Raw genomic sequence first — 18,788 nt, 5'->3', positions numbered from 1 at the left:
TAACCACTGAACCTCCAGGGAATTCAAGCAGGATTGGTGATTTTGCTGTTTAACACAGCCTCCCAAAAAGCTTGAGTACTGAAAACTACAAAATGTTGCTGAAAGAAATTAACAATACAAATAAATGGAGCAACATCCCATGTTCCTGGATTGGAAGACTTAGTATTGTTAAGATGTCTATACTAATCAAAACAATTTACAGATTCAATGTGACCCCTATCAAAATCCCAATGACATTTTTTACAGAAACAGAAAATTTATCCTAAAATTCATATAAATCTCAAGAGACCCAGATAGCAAAAACAATATTGAAAGTGAAAAATAAAGTTGGAGGTCTCACACTTCCTGATTGCAAAACAACTACAAAGCTATGGTACTCAAAAGAGTGGTAGTGGCATACAGACAGACATATAGACCAGTGGAATAAAATATGACCCAGAAACAAATTTCAAATGATTTTCAACAAGAGTGCCAAGAGTATTCAATGGGGAAAGGATAGTCTCTTCAACAGGATATCCAGTTCAGAAAACTGGATATTCATATGCAAAAGAACAAAGTTGGACCCTTACCTTACACCATAAACAAACATTAACTCTAAATGGATTAAAGACCTAAATGTATGACCTAAAAATATAAAACTCCTAGAGGAAACCATAGAGGAAAATCTTCATGACATTGAATTTGGCAATGATTTCTTGGATATGACATCAAAAGCACAAGCAACAAAAGAAAAAAGTACAGATGGGACAAATCAAATTTTAAAACGTTTGTGCATCAAAGGACAGAATCAACAGAGTAAAAGGCAACCTAAGGAATGGGAGAAAATATTTACAAATCATATACCTGATAAGGGGTAAATATCCAGAATATATAAAGAACTCCTACAACTAAACAACAAAAAAATCAAATAACCCAATTAGAAAATAAATGGTCAAAGGACTTGAGTAGATACTTCTCCAAAGAAGATATACAAATGGCCAAAAAGAATTTGAAAAGATGTTCAACATTACTAATCACCAGAGAAATGCAAATCAAAATCACAGTGAGATATTACTTTACACTATTATGATAGCTACTACCAAAAAAAAAAAAAAAGCCACCGAAACTAACAAGCGTTGGCAGAGATGTGGAGAAGTTGGACCTTGTGCATTGTTGGTGGGACTGTAAAATGGTACCACCATTACAGAAAACACTACAGTGCTTCCTCAAAAAATTAAAAATAGAACTACCATATGATCCAGCAATCCCACTCCTGGGTATAATACAAAATAATTGAAAGCAGGATCTCGAAGAGATATTTTTACACCCACATTCATAGCAGTACTATTCACAATAGCAAAGATGTGGAAGCAACCCAATGTCCATCAATAGATGAAACAGACGGCTCCGCCGGAAGTCTGGGGAAGCGCCCTAAAGGCGCGGCCCGGGGGCTGCTGGCGGTAGACAGGTCTCGGCGCCAGATCCAGCTTCCTAGAGGAGCCATGTCTCCTGCAGCTTTGGGTGCCACCTGTTGTGCCAGGCGCACGCCGCTGAACACGAGGAGATGCCGTTTGGATTCTCCGTGAATGTTCGGAGGAGGAACGCCAGAGCTGCCGGCTGAAAACTATCCAAACAAAAGAAATATGTAGGCTGGGGACCCTGAATCACCTCCCCCAGGATGGACTTCCTGGTTCTCTTCTTGTTCTACTTGGCTTTTGTGCTGATTGGTGTTGTTACGATCTGCATCTGCTCGAAAACCCATTGCTTGAAAGGCCTGGTCAGCAGAGGAGCACAGATAATTTCGTATATAATTCCAGAATGCCTTCGGAGAGCCATGCTAAGATGGCTTCATTACCTCTTCCATACACGAAACCACACCTTTGTTATCCTGCATCTCATCTTGGAAGGAATGGTTTATACTGAATACACCTGGGAAATATTTGGCCTCTGTCAAGAGCTGGAGTTCTCCTTGAATTACCTTTTTCTGCCTTATCTGCTGCTGATTGTAAACCTGGTTTTTTTTGCCCTAAGTTGTGAAACAAACCCTGGTACCATAACAAAAGCAAATGAATTACTCTTTCTTCAAGTTTATGAATTTGATGAAGGGATATTCCCAAAGAACGTGAGGTGTTCTACTTGTGATTTAAGGAAACCAGCGCGATCCAAGCACTGCAGTGTGTGTAACCGCTGTGTGCACCGCTTTGACCATCACTGTGAGTGGGTGAACAACTGCATCGGGGCCTGGAACATCAGGTACTTCCTCTTCTACCTCTTGACGTTGACGGCCTCGGCTGCCACCATGGCTGTGGTGAGCACCGTGTTTCTAGTCCAGCTGGTGATGATGTCGGACTTGTACCTGGAGACTTACGTCAATGACTTTGGACACTTGCAGGTGGTTGACACTGTCTTTGTTATTCAGTACCTGTTCCTGACCTTCCCGAGGATTGTCTTCCTGTTGGGCTTTGTTGTGGTGCTGAGCTTCCTCCTGGGGAGCTACCTGTGCTTCTGTCTGTACCTGGCCGCTACCAACCAGACCACTAACGAGTGGTACAGAGGTGCCCGAGCCTGGTGCCAGCATTGCCCCCACGTGGCCTGGCCCCCATCAGCAGAGCCCCAGGTTTACCGGAACATTCACTCCCGTGGGCTTTGGAGCAACCTTCGCGAGATCTTTCTACCTGCTGTTGCACATTATGAGAGAAAGAAGAAATAAGAATGGGAAGAGTGTTACTGCCTTTTAAATATAGTATATGTTTATTTATACATATGGATACTTTCTTTTTTTTAAAATTTTTATTTATTTATCTGGTTGCGTTGGGTCTTCGTTACTGCACGTGGGCTTTCTCTAGTTGTGTCAAGCGGTGGCTTCTCTTATTGCGGAGCACGGGCTCTAGGCGCGCGGGCTTCAGTAGTTGCGGCTCATGGGCTCTAGAGTGCAGGCTCAGTACTTGTGGCGCACGGGCTTGGTTGCTCCGTGGCATGTGGGATCATCCCGGACCAGGGATCGAACCCGTGTCCCCTGCACTGGCAGGCGGATTCTTAACCACTGCACCACCAGGGAAGTCCTGGATACTTACTTTCTAAGCATTGGTTTATTTCTTTTTTCCCAGTTTCCGCTGTGTTTATGAATTGGTTCTCAGTAGCTAAGGAAGGGAAGGGAAAACTAGTGTTTACTGAGTGCCTAAGCCTTGCCAGGTGCGATGCTAATAAACCCTGGGGCAGAAATAAAAAAAAAAAAAAATAGATGAAACAAAATGTGGTATATAAGCACAGTGAAATACTATGCAACCTTTAAAAAAAGGAAATGCAGTCACATGCTACAACATGGATGAACCTTGAAATCATTATGCTCCGTGGAATAAGCCAGACACAAAACAACAAATACTATATGATTCCACTCACATGAGTTATCTAAAGTAGTCAAATTCACTGAAATAGAAAGTAGAATGGTGGTTACCAACTTCTGCAAGACAAAAAATTCTGGGGATCTGTTTCACAATAATGCAAATATATTTTACACTACTGAACTGCATACTTAAAAATAGTTAAGATAGTACATTTTGTGAGATGTGTTTTTTCTTTTTTTTAATAAATTTATTTATTTTATTTAATTATTTTTGGCTGCGTTGGGTCTTCGTTGCTGCACACAGGCTTTCTCTAGTTGAGGCAAGCAGGAGATATTCTTCATTGTGGTGCACGGGCTTCTCATTGCGGTGGCTTCTCTTGTTGCAGAGCACGGGCTCTAGGTGTGCGGGCTTCAGTAGTGGTGGCAGGCGAGCTTCAGTAGTTGTGGCGTGTGAACTACAGTAGTTGTGGCTCGCAGGCTCTAGAGCGCAGGCTCAGTAGTTATCGCACACGGATTTAGTTGCTCCGAGGCATGTGGGATCTTCCTGGACCAGGGCACGAACCTGTGTCCCCTGCATTGGCATGCAGATTCTTAAACTCTGCGCCACCAGGGAAGCCCATGAGATGTGTTTTTTCAATTAAAACTTAAAAATTATTTTTAAAATAAATAAACTCAAAATGGATTAAAGACCCAAACATAGGAACTTAAACTGTAAAACTCTTAGAAAAAAACATAGGAGGAAAGCTCCATAATATTGGATTTGGCAATGATTTTTTGCATATAGTGGCAAAAGCATGGGCAACCAAAGAAAAAAATTACTATTTTTGCTGAGTTTAGAATTCTGATTGACTGTTTTATTCTTGCAGTAGTTTAAAGACAGAAGTCACTGTCTTCTGGCCTGCTTTGTTTTTTTTTTTTTTTTTTTTTTTGGCCTTGTGGCATGCGAACCTGTGCCCCCGGCAGTGGAAGCAGGGAGTCTTAACCAGTGGATCGCCAGGGAAGCCCCTGGCTTGCATTCTTTCTGATGACAAATCTACTATCATCCTCATCTTTGTTCCTTTGCAAATAGTATCTTTTTTCTCTAGATGTTTTTAAGATTTTCTTCTTATCATTATAATTATGATGTGCCTTGGGGCACGTGTTTCTGCTGTTTGGAGTTTGTTGAACTCCTTGGATATGTAGGTTTATAGTTTACATCAAATTTGAAAAAAATTGGCAGTGATTGCTCTGTCCCTTCATCTGTCTTCTCCTTCTGGAACTCCAGGAACATGTGTGTATAGGTCACTCAATGTTGTGTTACAGCTCACTGTGTCACAGCTCAATGCTCTATTCTTTTCTTTTCAGTCTCTTATCTCACTATATTTTGTTTTGGATAGCTTCTATGGCTATGTCTTTAAGGTCACTAATCTTTTTTTTTTTAATATTTATTTATTTATTTACTGGGTTGCGCTGGGTATTAGTTGTGGCATGCAAACTCTTTTTTAATTAAAAAAAATTTTATCTTTGGCTGTGTTGGGTCTCTGTTGCTGCGCACGGGCTTTCTCTAGTTGTGTCGAGGGGGGCTACTCTTCGTTGTGGTGCATGGGCTTCTCATTGTGGTGGCTTCTCTTGTTGCGGAGCATGGGCTCTAGGCGCGGGGCTTCAGTAGTTGTGGCACACGGGCTCAGTAGTTGTGGTTCACGGGCTCTAGAGCACAGGATCAGTAGTTGTGGCTCACGGGCTTAGTTGCTCTGCATCACGTAAGGTCACTAATCTTTTATTTGCAGTGTCTAACTGTCGTTAATCACATCTGGTGTTTTTCATCTCACACACTGTATTTCTTAATTGATTCAGATCTTTTTTTTTAAATAACTTGCAGATCTCTCCTTATTATGTTCATACTTTCCTCTGCCTTCATGAATAAATGGAGGGGATTTAAAAATATAATAATTGTTAGAAAGTCTTTGTCAGAATTCTACCATATGTGTCATTTCTGTGTCTTTATATTGATGGATTTTTCTTCTCATTGTCATATTTTGCTGCTGCTTTTCATGCCCGGTGTGTTTTGATTGCATACCTCATAATTTGTTATTATGAATTATACCTTCTAGGATGCTAGGATTTTTTTTTAATTCCTTTAAATATTTTTGAGCTGTTTTGGATGCAGTTAGGTTACTTGGAAACAGTTTGATCCTTTTGAAGCTTGCTTTTAAGCTTTGTTAGGTGGGACCTGAGTAGTCTTTAGAGCTAATTTTGCTCTACTACTGAGGCAATACCTTTCTGAGTAGTCTATTTGAATGAAAAGCCCCGTGTATGTTAGGAGGTCTTTTCTTTCTGGCCAGAGAGGACACAAAGTCTTACCAGGCATGTGTGAGGTCATAAATTTTTCAGCCTGCTTCTTTGTGGTGTTCTTTCTCTAGCCCCAGGTAGGTTCTTCATGTGTAAGTATTGATGAATACTCAGCTGAAAACTAGAGGGGAAACCTCTGTAGATTTCTAGAGCTTTCTTTCTGAGCAGTTTGCTATTGAATAAGTACTGTGTCCTATGGGTTCTAGGCACCTTGGTTTCCTCTACTTCTCAATTCTGTCTCAATTCAGGGAGACTGCTGGCCTTTGCTTGGGTTACCCTCCCTGAGTTCAGGAAATTCTCTCCAGGCCATATGCTGGGTCAGTCATACTACTCACCTGATTGTTTTCCTCTATGTTCATCCTTTCTCATCTCCAAGACTTGTTTTCAATGCTTTTAAATTTTAGAGTTCTCCAGTGCTAAGTCCTTGGGTTCCTTCCCCTTTTACTATGTACCACTCCCTTATGCGCTCACCTTGTCACATGATTTTAATACCATCGTTACATTCACGACTCCTTTATTTACTTCTCGAGGCTTGCTCTCACTTCAGAACTTCAGAATTATTTTTTCAATTGCCTTCATGATATCCCCACTTTGATGTGTAATTGTCATCTCAAACTTAATATATACTAAAGTCGCTCCTCCTACAGTCTTCTTTTTTTTAAATAAATAAATTTATTTATTTATTATTTATTGATTTATTATTTATTTATTTTTGGCTGCATTGGGTCTTTGTTGCTGCACACGGGCTTTCTCTAGTTGTGGCGAGCAGGGGCTACTCTTTGCTGTGGTGCATGGGCTTCTCATTGCGGTGGCTTCTCTTTCTGCGGAGCATGGGCTCTAGGCACTCAGGCTTCAGTAGTTGTGGCACGTGGGCTCAGTAGTTGTGGTTCGCGGGCTCAGTTGTTGTGGTGCACAGGCTTAGTTGCTCTGCGGCATGTGGGATCTTCCCGGACCAGGGCTCGAACCTGTGTCCCCTGCGTTGGCAGGTGGATTCTTAACCACTGTGCCACCAGGGAAGTCCCCTATAGTCTTCTTAATGGCAACATTTTTCTTTTCAATGATTGGGGTAAAGACGTTGGTGTCATCCTTGACCCTTTTCTTTCTCTTACTCCTCAGTTTGTTAGCAAATCCTGGCAACTCTACCACATCAAACCCAAGAATTCAACACTTCTCTCTACTCCCATTACTTCCACCCTGGTCCAGGCCAGCGTCATCTCTTACCTGGCTGTATTTAATAGTATCTTATCTTCCTGGCTTCTCTCAACATAGCAGCCAAATTCATCCAGATTAGTCATAAGTTACAGCATATCACTTCTCTGCTCAAAATCCCACAAGAATTTCCCAGTTAACTAAAAATAAAAGCCAAAGCCCTTACTCTGACCTACAAGCCCTACCCCATCATCACTCTTCCCCCCTCACACACACTCACTCAGTCTACTCTAGTCACTCTGACTCTTCATTGTTTCCCAACTATTTCAGGCATCTTCCCACCTTGGCCTTTGCTTGGAATTCTTTACCCCTAGAATTCTCTTGCCCCAGCAAGCACAGGGTCAGTTCTTCATATTCTCTTCAGGTCTTTATTTAAAAGTTACTTTTTCAGTTAGACCTTATCTAAGTTAACTAAATATCTGTGTATCTTCATGTGTATTTCCTTATTTAGTCCTCATCACCCTATGAGGGAAGTACTATTAATTATCCCCATTTTACAAATGAGGAAAATAGAAGTTAGAGAGGTTAAGTGGGTAGCTCAAGGTCACACTGCTAGTAAATGGTAGAGCATGCAGACTGATTCCGGAACCTTCTCTATATCCTATCTATAATTATCCTCTATATAGGATATTTATTCTATACATAGGCTATTTAGCCTATGTATATATACATGTTTTAAAAATTTTATTTTATTTATTTTAATTTTTGGCTGCATTGGGTCTTCGTTGCTGCACACGGGCTTTCTCTAGTTGCAGTGAGCGGGGGCTACTCTTTGTTGTGGTGCGCAGGCTCCTCATTGCGGTGGCTTCTCTTGTTGTGGAGCACGGGCTCTAGGCACGCAGGCTTCAGTAGTTGCAGCACGCAGGCTCAGTAGTTGTGGCTCACGGGCTCTGGAGTGCAGGCTCAGTTGTAGTAGCGCATGGGCTTAGTTGCTCCGTGGCATGTGGGATCTTCCAGGACCAGGGCTCGAACCCGTGTCCCCTGCATTGGCAGGCAGATTCTTCACCACTGTGCCACCAGGGAATATATGTTTATTACATATATGTATATACAGCTACAGTGAAATATAGTTGTTTCTAGCCTCCATGTTTGAGGCAACTGGTGGAGTCTTGGAAGCAGAATGATGCATTGATCTAGCTAGTCTTTACTGGGCATCTACTATGTACTAGGCATTGTGATGAATGCTGAGGTTGCAGAGATGAAAGATGCAGTTGCTGTCATCAAGGACATCACAGTTGAGAATAGGGAAGAAGGCAGACACCTAGAAGTCCACGAGGAAAGAACTAGGTAGAACTCATGGATGGAAATTAGAAAGGAAGATACAACACAAGTAAGTATTCCTAGTGGTCAAAGCTGTTGAAAATGGAATGGGCTGCGACAACTTCTCTCATGGGAGACGTCCCAGCAAAAGTGAGGAGACAGTTGATCTGACTGTTATAGAAGAGACTGACTCAAGCATAACATGGCTGGTCAGGCCACTCGGCAACTGATCTGAGCGGGGACTTTTAAAGAAAGTTTTCAACAAAATGACTACTTGCAGAGATGTGTGCCGGGCTGAGAGAACCAACAAGAATTTGATGGGACTAGTAGAGGGGACTAGTAGAAGGCAGAAGGCATTTTCACCTTTTTCCATGAAGGTGCAGGAGGAGCCTGACTAACAGCTGGAGTCTTGGAAAAGAGGCTCTCAGAGAGAAAGGGAGTTTCTGGAAAGGAGCAGCAACTGCCAGAACTGGGACAATGCAACATCCCCAGAAACAATCAGTGTACCTCAGATTCTCTCATCAGGTTGTTCGGTTATTTGCAGTGCCGCTCATTCACCAAACCCAAATGGAAGCCAGAGGCAAGAGACTGCAGGTGATGCAGTTAATAGAAGATGTAGTACAATCCACAGTGGCCAGTGTCTTCTGGCAACCACCAGTCCAGAGGAAGGTGGAGATGGATCTAGACCGGCAAATGGAGAATAACCAGCACAGTTGGTTAAGAGCCCTTCTTTACTAAGAAGCAAGAAATTCTCCTCGAGGTCTGTAAAAGTGAACGATTAGGAAGTGAACCTCAACTATGGGAGAAAATTAGAGCTGAACGGAAAATCTGGCTCTGCTCTTCCCATGTCTCTTTTCCAGCGCCAACTTCCCCCTGCTGTGCTCCCGGGTGCACCACCCACCCTGGCGTCTGGGCGAAGCACCGGGTCTGGGAGCCTCCCTCCTGCGCGGGGGACCAAGAACAGCCGGGCACCGGGTCTCAGCTCAGCTTTCCGGGGACGAGGAGGCTAGGCTGGGGCAGGCGTCCCGTCCCGTCCAGGCGCTGGTGCCCGCAGGGTTCGCCGAGCCCTGGTCTGCTCTCGGGGGTCGCCGAGACCATTCAGAATGTCCGGGCTGCCAGACAAGCAGGGCTCTCCACGTGGGCAGAGACGAGGTTGTACAGGTGGCAAGGATCCAAGGCGGAGCTTCCTTCCCCTCTGGGTCCACCCACCGCCCCTCCCCAGCCCCGACCCAGAAAAGGACACGCACACAAAAAACTTTTGCCACACTATTAATATATTCCCGTTTCCTCCCACTTTCCCAATGGGCTACCAGCTGCAGAACTCCTGAATAGAAAGCTTAATTGTGCTTTGTCATGCAGAGTACCTCGATTTTCTATAGAAGGTTACAAAGGGCCATTTGAAGTATTTCTTTCTCGCCTAAGAGTGAACCATTTGCATAGGGCACCTCTGCGCCTGCGAGACCCAGGTAGCAGTGGCCCCCGGGTAACAAAACTCAGTGCGGTTTTCAAGGGACGCCCCACTCCACCTCCAGTCCCGCATTCCGACTCTTCTCCATTCCCTCGGGTCGCGGCCAGCGCCTGCAGCTGATTTAGAGGATGCGAAGCCTGCGGCCCGCAGGCCGCGGTGGCCCGGCCCCTCCGCTGACCTCTCGGCAGCCTCGGGTCATCACGGCCCCCCTACCCTGGGCTGAGGCCTGCTCTAGGCCGGGCCTCCGAGCTCAAGTGCTGTTTTCAGCTACTACCTGCGGGTCGGGAACCGAGGCGGTCACCCAAGCGAGGCCCTCCCCGCTCTTGCCTCCGGCAGAAGGCCCAAGGGAGGTACTGTAGGAACTGGAGCTGATTGTGATTTGGATCGACGCTGTTCCATTTCTCCTGGCTGAGTGGCAGGGCTGCCTTCAGAATATCTTTTCTTGTTGCTTGTTTTGACAGTTCGGATCCAGGTCTATGTGACATATAAAGCTAATAAAATTCTAATTTCATTGTTAATCTTATCTCATTGCAGGATAGGTTTTTACCCTCACACCTGCGTGGCAGGGTGTAAGTCCATTAATAATAATAAAAAAATCAACATATTCACTGCATGTCTTTTCCCTGATGATATATTGTGAGCAGTGTGAGTTGAAAAAGAACCATTTATTCCCACCGTGAATGAGCCTGCATGGGGCGGGAGCTTCACCTGCCCCTCAGTCAATTAGGAATGTATCGAAAAGTCTAGCAGAAAACGAGTTAAATTAACCGTTCTCTAATTTCCTTGTGTCCCTCCTACATAATCCCCCCTCTTCAGCTTGCCCCAGAAATTACCACACGTTGCAAGGTTCAAATAGTGCCTAATGAAACTGACAACACGCTTCTCCTTCCAGCGCCACCGTCGGGGGAGCCTTTCCTCTGGCCTTCAAAGCCGAAGCGCTCTCCCGCTCCCGGTCCTCTGGTCCCTTAAAAAAAAAAAAAAAAAAAAAAAAAAGATTTCTTTGGCAGGAAAAAAAAATCTAAACTGTCAATAACTCCTGATCCAGCCGGTGAACACTGCTGCCCACTCACTTCCCGCCACTGAGGACGCGGTGAGATTCGGAGCTGCCGGCCGGTGCCCTGGGTGAGGGCCTCACGGGCATCCTCCCCTCTCCTGGGACAGCTGGGGTCCTGGAGTTGGGAGGGTTGAGCCAGGGCCAAGGGAGATTGGAGGAGGATGGGGAGATCAGCCTGGAGAACAAAGAGGGGAAAGATTAGAGAGACAGGGACAGAGGCACACCAAGGCAGGAAGAGTAGGAGAGACAGAAAAAAAGCAGAGGCAGAGACCTAGAGGGAAGCAGATAATAGAGACACAGACTACACTGCCAACTTTCAACTTTCTTCTCTCAAGTTAGAACCACGTGCCTGGCTCAAGCAACTCATCAGCCCGGGGGGAAGGTGTTTTGAAGTCTTGAGATGCAAGACCCTAATAATTAATCGTGGTCATTAATTAATTAAGGAGGAAAGGGGGGAGGTGGCTTGCTGCTGCTTGACCCCAAACAATTTAAATTAGGCTTTGTGAAGGTGGACTCCAAAAGCCTGCCGTCCCCCTCCTTCCTATTATTTCTCTTTCAAGCTCTCAAAAATTTCCATTATAATCCTCAGCGGTCTGGGGCCGGTAGAGCTGTGCATCCCTCTCCAGCCCTTCCCAGCCAACTGAGGCCAAGCTGGCTTTAACTCCTCGGAGCCGGCTGCTGCGCATGGGGCAGGGAGCTCTTTCCCATAAGGAGCAGCTCCCACCTGCCTTTTTTCTCTGCACCTGCTGTGGGTTGTTTCTCCCTGAACTTCAGAAACCAAATAGTTGCCTAAGAATTAGTCCCGCTGCAGTGCTCACACAGGCTAAACATCACTACAATTCTCTGTTTCTCTCTCTCTCTCTCTCTCTCTCTCTCTCTCTCTCTCTCCCTCTCCCTCTCCCTCCACCCCCCTCCTTCTCCCTCTCCCTCTCCCTCTCACAGTCTTCTTTTTCCTCCCTCTCACTAGAGACTTGAGTTCCTTATTTGAAATGGGGCAGCTAATACAAAGTCATCAAAGCACTATGGTTCTTGTCTTAAAGTGACAGCCCTCTTTATGGGGCTGTTTGAAATACGCCCCCTGCTTTTCAATGTCTCTCTATCCATCTTTGTCTGCTCTTCAGAAAAGCGGACAATATAAAGCCCAGCCTGGCGAGCTCCCCACGCTCAGGCCTGGGCAGTGCCAACCTCCGTCTTTAAGCAGATTGAAATTGTCACTGCTTCATTAATCTGAAACTAGTTACTTTCCTAAGCACACAGCACACACTTCCGATCTGTCAGGATTCACTCAGAGGAGCCCCTGGGGCCTTCCTGGGTTTAGGATTTGGAAGACTCAACAAAGGTAGGACAAGCGTTCAGGAAAACATAGGGCTGTGCTTGAAGAAATGCAATGCCTAGTGCAGAAGGGTAGGCAGTGACATCAATATAAGGGCAGACAAAACACCTTTTCAGAGACAATGGGATGCCCAAGTTTTTGGAAGGTGCACTTGAGAACATGGAGTCCAGCTATGCGAACAGACAAGGATATCTGCCTCCATGTAGAACAGCTTATGGGACTGTGAGAGCTCACAGGCTTTGGATTTTTCTCTCCCCAAACAGAAGAAACTTGCTTCCAAATATGAGTCAGGGTTGGTTGTTGTTTTTTCATCTGAGCTCTGATTCATCTCTGTTCCTAAGAGATCTCTTTAAGTTCCTGTTCCAGTTCTAGCCTGTGTTAACTGCTCCAAGTGCCAGGCCCTTGGGTGAGAAGCCCTGCCTTCCTGTGGAATTTCTCATCTTCTGTGAGACAAGCTGACTCTTTTCTTCATACCTCCACCATTAACAAAAGACAATACAAAAATTCCTCTGCTTTTAATATTTCCAGCTGGCTTAGAATAACAAGGTTTTGGATTCTATTCCATCTAATTTAGGGAAGAGACATAGGTATTTTTTGTTCAGAGATGCTCAGTTTTCAGTAATATGAGCCTAAAGATTTATAAAATAGATTTATATTAAATTATGTTAATAGAAGCCTAGTAAATGCACCATTTAATTGCATGGAAAAAAATGTTCCCTTTTAAGAGGTCTGTCACCTTAACAGGTACATTCAAAGATTTCCTGTGAATAATGAAAATAGGAACAATTGCTTTGATGCACTGAGCTGCATTCATGTCTAGGACAGCTTTAGGCTGTGTTTGGAGAGGATGGGAGGAGCTCTTTTTAAAGCAGTGATTGCTCCTTTAAACCCGATTTCCTCTAGCAAATAGGTTCTATTGGAAGTGTCATTCTCCCTCTCTCTTACACCCTTAAGCCTGGACCTGAGATCTTACCCAGAGCTCACTACAGTCTTCCCTGAGGTTCAGCTTTTTGCTCCTTCCCCTAGCCCAACTCTGAGTCTCTTCCTGCCTCCCTCGAAGAAATCTCCCAAGCAGTGCCATTAAAAATGAGTGGAAACTGCACGAAAGATAGAAGTGCGAAGAAAAAACAAAAGAAAAAAAATTCTAGTGAAAATAACTCTCTTCTTCCCACATACATTAACACCACCAAGAGTCCACCCCCCCACACACATACTTGTGTACATGCACATACACACACAGACCCTGTTGCCCTCTGTGACCACTTTTGAGTTAGAACAATCACCCTTCTGGCAATTCTCTGACCATAGTCGAGGTGGGCCAAGCTAACTGCATTTCTAATCCTGATTAGATATAACTGGGCAGCAGTGGTGAGGAGTCGGGGTGAGGGGAGGGAGGAGGAAGCCAGAAAGTCAAAGACTTCACAGCCCCAACTTTTTGTTTCTCCTAAAATATCTATGGATATCCTTGGGGGGGATATGGTGGGGGGTTGGGAGGGGGCAGTAAACTATGATGGCCACTTCAGAATTAGGAGAGGAGGTGGGATCTACCATCACCAGTGTCACTATCACCTGGGGCCATGAACACCCCAGGGATGGGCTGCTGGGTCCCTTCTGCCCTGGTCATGGTTTGCAATCAAGAAGCCTTGCTAAAAAAAAAAAAAAAGAAAGAAGAAGAAGCCTTGCTGTGTGCCACCAGCATTGTTAGACCCTTGGCCTTGGGCTTGGGTTGGTCACTGAGTGGGAGGGTGAAGGGGAAAGGTCTCTGCTCCTCCTCTTTGCTGGGAATTCTGGACTGGGTCAGGGCACAACGGCAGGAGGTTATTCTTCCCGCTGTCCATCCTCCCCAGCCCCCAGCTCTTTTTCTGTTTAAAGAGGTGGATTCATCCATGCTAATGGTTCCTGCTGCTCACTTCTTTTCTCCTAATGGAGCAAGGTCCTGATTTTTAATTCTCATTTTTATTCTCTTTCTCTCTTTCCATCGTGTGGTTATAGGCCCCTAAGAGGCCATGTTTTGGAGGAACAGAGTTCTGTGTTTCAAGTTGGGACATATTGAAAAACTAGCACCTAGTGCTTCCCAGATAGAAATAGTCAAGGGTGACCCCACACATCTTAAACATTCCTCTTTTAATAAATCTGGGGACACTTCTCTTAGAGTGTTTGATATCAAGATTGTTTAACAGAGTATTTGTACATCTGAGTGTTGGCTTAGGTGTTCTTAACCTAAGGTGAAACTGTAGGCCTTTAAAATCAGACAGATTCCCAAAACCTTATTCCCAATCTTCAAAAACATCAACTGAATTTTCTTTTGGGGGGGCAGGCGTTGGGGACGTGTAAAATAGGAGACAAGGAGACCTCATGGTTCACTCTGAAAGTGACAAGAAGATTCACTGGAGAACGTTTCTTTGGAGAATGTCCAGCGTCTTTGCCTGAATCTTTTTGCCTCTGGTGCAGGATCCACTGTTTCTTCTCTCTTCCCTAAGGAATTTCCCTGAAGACAGGAGGGAAAGGTACCGAGCAGCCAACCCCAAACCAGGCACGGAGGGCTGGCCCCGCGTCTCTGTTTCCGGGCCGTGGAGCTGGGTGAGTGCAGCATTGGTGTGGCAAGCGGGTGGCTTATCACTCTGGGCGCAGGGCCTGGGTGTGGGTAGTGAGGAGAAGTGCAGATGCTCTGGTCCCGACTGGGCAGGGACTTGGGGAGGGCCAGGCCCGAGTGCGGGACGACAGAGTGGCCGGGCTGGGAGTGGATGGGTAGGGGACGGGGTTGCCTGTCCACCTCTCAGATGAGGCTTCGCTTTGGGCAGGAGCGCAAAGCGGTGCGGCCGGGGCTCTTTGGCCTTCTTGTTATTTCCTGTGAAGGAATTCTTCTTTAGCCGCCAGTTCTTTGCGCTACGAAACTCCCTTCCTCCCACCCCTGTACCGGTGCCCGGAGACGCCTGTTTATTGGGAAGGAGGGAGACGGAATCTTTGGAAAAGGCAGTGGGTCAGCGCCCCTGCTCCTTCGCGGTGGGCAGGGCGAGGGGGCCCAAAGCTCTGCTTGTGTGTGAAAGAGAGAGGGCAATTCAGAGCCTGAGCTTCCCAGGCCCGGGCCAGGAGCAAGTCAGATGCCTGTGACTGCTGTGCAGGATCGGGCCCAGGTCACTGCACAAAGCGGTGGCAGCTCCCTATTCAGTACGCACCGTCCAGCCTCTCCTCTCCCCTGCCTGCCCTGGCCAGCACCAGAATGAGAGATGACGACGGGCCTCAGGAGTGCGTGTTTGTGTGTGTGTGTGTGTGTGTGTGTGTGTGTGAGAGAGAGAGAGAGAGTATCTGGGCGGGGAAACCCATAATAGAGCCCAACCCCACCTGGTGAGTTTTCAGTTCCTACAGACCTAAAGTAAATCAGACCTAAAGAAGTGTGAGTATGTGTGTTGTAAACAGTTCCTATGGCTTGGACTTTTTAGGTGGCATCTTTAGAGAAAATAATCAAAAATAACCCCAGCGTGTGTTTGTGGGACTCAGCTTGCAGGGAATGAGATCTCCTAGTTTCCATGTTTCCAGCTTCACTCTCTCCCTTAAAGGACAGAACCTGGCTGTGCTGAAGAGAGAGCCAGGTTGCCTTGCTGGGGGCAAAGCCAAAGTAAGCCTTCTCCAGGGCCAGGATTGCGCGAATGAACTCTGCAAGGTGATGGGAAGAGAGGGACTAGAAAGGAACTAATTTAGGTTAAAGTTAGGGAGACCAGAGAAAAAACCCAAAAGTCCGAAGGCACCTGTGAGCTATTTTGGAAAAGTGAGAATGTAAGTCTTTGGACAAAATAATTCCCTATTCCTGAACTTTTGTTTTCTCAGCAGTGGTGGAAACCAGCTAATTTCTTAGCTAGACAAACTCGCAAAAACAGTATTGTTTCTAGTCACTTGTAGCATCATTTGTAACTTTGCATGTGTTTGCTTCAAACCTGTTTGATGAATTGTTGCCCTTCCTAAAACAATTCCTACTATTCAGATTCCTTTACATAATTCAGGTTTTAGTACTGAGAGAGATGAAGAAGGAAAGAAAGGGAGGAGGGACTGATACAGAAAATAAATACTAGGTAAGGGATTTTCACCCTCTCCTGCTAAATAAATTTAAAGGTTTGCCTGTCATTAATTGTCAGTGTCACTCTAAATGGAGTGATGTATCCTGTCAATTGTGAGGAATTGAGCTATTTTAAGAATGGGGAGTACTACCTGGTAGGCAGCATCATGACAGAAGGTGTCTTCTTGGCAGAAGTTTCGGTGACACAGAAATCCTATAGAGCCACAAACTCCCTCAACCAAGAGACCCACATTACCAAGTTATAGTCATTACTTTGCTCTAAATTCTCACACTTTTATTCCCTGTCCATAAGGGGGAGAGAGAGACAGGGGAAGATGGAGAAAGCAAACATCACAAATTTAAAACCTTGATTTTGTTTCATTTATTTAAATAAATATAAATATAAATTTATATAAAACTATTCACAAGGAGACTTCCAGTGACTTGGATTTTAAATTCTCCCCAGGCAAATTTTCAGAAAGCAAGACCTACAGGGTTTAATTTTCTAAGTTATTTGCAATTCAATACTTTCATTAAAAACAATACAAAACAAAAAGAATCAAGAAACCCCGTGTTCTTATCAGGTTCTGAAAGACAGGGAAAGGGAAATGACATGTGCTTTCAGAAACCCACATACAGTTTTAAACTTAAACCAACCCTGTTTTTTCTTTGTTATATGATGAGACTTAGTTGAATCTAGATTATTTACATTAAAAAAAATGATCTATAGCTGCGAGTGGAGTCCCAAACAAATAGGTCAAGTAGGAGACAGGAGAAGTGTCAGGCCCGTCATGTAAGCCCCCGGGAATACTTGTCTCCACCTTCTCCAGGTGGAACAACCGAAAGGCCAAGGATTTTGGCCCCTGGGTGCCTGCCGCGTCGCGTTGTGGCGGGGCGGGGGGCGGTTACGGGAGCGTGTAGGGAGAGGTGGGGCAGCCCCCCCTCATAATGGGGAAATCTCCTTGTCATCGTTGGCTGAGACCGGCGACAAGGAGTCCTCGTCCTCTGAGCGCGCGTAGTGCGCCTGGCTGCCAACGCACTTGCAGCCCGTGTGACTGTTCCTCTGTGTGCCCTTGCCTTCCTTCTTATGCTTCACCCTGCGGTTCTGAAACCAGATTTTCACCTGCTTCTCTGACAGGTTCAGGTACGTGGCGATCTCGATCCTCCGGAGTCGAGACAAGTACATATTGGAAGAGAATTCCCGCTCCAGCTCCAGGAGCTGCGTGCTAGTGAACGCCGTCCTCATCCTCTTGCCATTGGGTACCTGGCTGGCGTCCGAACCCCCTGCAGACGGGCCAAGAGAGGGCAGAGAGGTAATTCTCGGGGGTGGGTGTGGGGAGGCGCTCCCACCCTACGTGCCATCCCTTGGAAAGGATGCCTCGCAAGGACTCACCCGTGAAGCTCAACCAAATACCTGTATCCATCTCTCACTCTTTCTCATTTCAAGACACATCGTTACTTAACCGGGAAGGACAGGGACGCCCAAAGCAAGTGAAGGCCTTTGATGTTCGGGACGTAAAGTCAGAGGATTAAAGTGGGGGGGGGGCGGGGGGAGGGGTTGCATTGTCCGGTCGTCTCCCTTCAAGCCTAGCGGAAAGGCAGGCAGGCTTAGCCCAAAGCAACGAAACCCTTTTAGCCAGCCTCGACGCCGGAATGCCACACTTAAGTACAAATACACCCACCCCGGACCTCAGTCAGTTAACCTCCGATTTCTCAGCCCTCAAGTTCGAAGTCCCAAAGGCCCCGATGTTATGCAAGACTCGGGCACCAGATACCGGGAGTGAAGCGTACCAGGCTGCTTGGAGAGGCTGAGAAGGCTAACTCCCACCTTCGTGGAACTTCTGGGGAGGACTCCACAGTTATACTAAAAGCCCCTCCTCCCTCCCTACCCCGCCCCCAGGCTCCCACTTCATCCACTGAAGGCTGAAAGTTTGCTCCCGGGAGCCGGCAAGGCACAGCGCGCAGGTGCCCAGAAACCCGGCCCTACCCATGGTGAGGCAGTGGAATCTCCGCGGGTCCGCCACGTTGTAGGTGGTGGCGGTGCAGACAGGTGCGTGGCGCTGCGGGTGCCCCAACGCCGCCGCGGCCGCCGCAGCCGCCGCCGCAGCCGCCGCCGCTGCAGCCGAGCCGGGCTGCTGGGGCTGGTGGTGGTGATGGTGGTGCTGCGGAGGGTGGTGGTGATGGTGCGCGTGGCTCACACGCGGGCAAAATTGTGCGTCCCCAGGACCCGAAGAGAACTGACTCTTGAGCAGGGGCAACGCCCCGGCGGCTGCCGCCGCCCCACCACCCCCGGCCCCGGCACTCCCGGTCCCTGCGCTCCCGCCGCTGGAGCTCGCGGGCCCCCGAGGGGAGTGCAGGTGCGAAGTGACGCAGAGCGGGCAAACGCAGAACGCGCCGCTCTTGCGGGACGGGCAGCCCGTCCCGGACACGGACATCACCAACGGGGATGGCATGCCCAGCGGGATGAAGAAATCTGGCCCGGGGTGCGGCTCAGGAAGCGAGGGCGCGGGCCGTGAGGAGTCCTTGATGATGAGCGAGTCGACATAGAAGGAGCGCGACATGTCGCGAGGGGTGGGTGGCTGGAGGGCCCGGCCGGCCGTGGCGCCCCCTCCCCTCTCCTGTCCTGAGCTCTGCCCCGGGCGCGGCGCGAACGCAGGCGGTCAAGCCCTTGGGGACGCGGAGGTGTCGGCGTCTGGGCTGCGAACAAAGGGGTCCCTGGAGAGGGCTGGTCCTCACGTCCCCCGCCCGACGCCCAGGCTCCGT

At 47.0% G+C, this 18,788-nt stretch overlaps 2 protein-coding genes across 2 annotated transcripts; one reads left to right on the top strand and one right to left on the bottom strand.

Annotated features, from left to right (window-relative positions):
- Nucleotides 1-1,404: 1,404 nt before the first annotated feature.
- On the top strand, nt 1,405-2,739 carry LOC309796034 (palmitoyltransferase ZDHHC4-like). Its single transcript, XM_082608927.1, has 2 exons — nt 1,405-1,624; nt 1,657-2,739. Exons 1-2 carry the CDS (start codon nt 1,566-1,568, stop codon nt 2,687-2,689), a joined length of 1,092 nt encoding a protein of 363 aa, XP_082465053.1. The 5' UTR covers nt 1,405-1,565; the 3' UTR covers nt 2,690-2,739.
- Nucleotides 2,740-16,968: 14,229 nt separating this feature from the next.
- On the bottom strand, nt 16,969-18,586 carry GSX2 (GS homeobox 2; the record flags this gene model as incomplete). Its single annotated transcript, XM_082611609.1, has 2 exons — nt 16,969-17,309; nt 18,013-18,586. The coding sequence occupies 2 exons, from the start codon at nt 18,584-18,586 to the stop codon at nt 16,969-16,971; spliced, it is 915 nt and encodes a 304-aa protein (XP_082467735.1).
- Nucleotides 18,587-18,788: the final 202 nt, after the last annotated feature.

The sequence above is a fragment of the Mesoplodon mirus genome (genome assembly GCF_964341445.2).
Source record: "Mesoplodon mirus genome assembly, chromosome: 2".
NCBI classification, from domain to species: Eukaryota; Metazoa; Chordata; class Mammalia; order Artiodactyla; family Ziphiidae; genus Mesoplodon; species Mesoplodon mirus.
This window is presented reverse-complemented; position numbering and strand designations above follow the sequence as displayed.

Coding starts and splice junctions, on each gene's coding strand:
- LOC309796034 (XM_082608927.1), top strand. CDS start 1,566: ATGTTCGGAGGAGGAACGCCAGAGCTGCCGGCTGAAAACTATCCAAAC. Junction 1,625..1,656: donor TATCCAAACAAAAGAAATAT/GTAGGCTGGGGA, acceptor CACCTCCCCCAG/GATGGACTTCCTGGTTCTCT.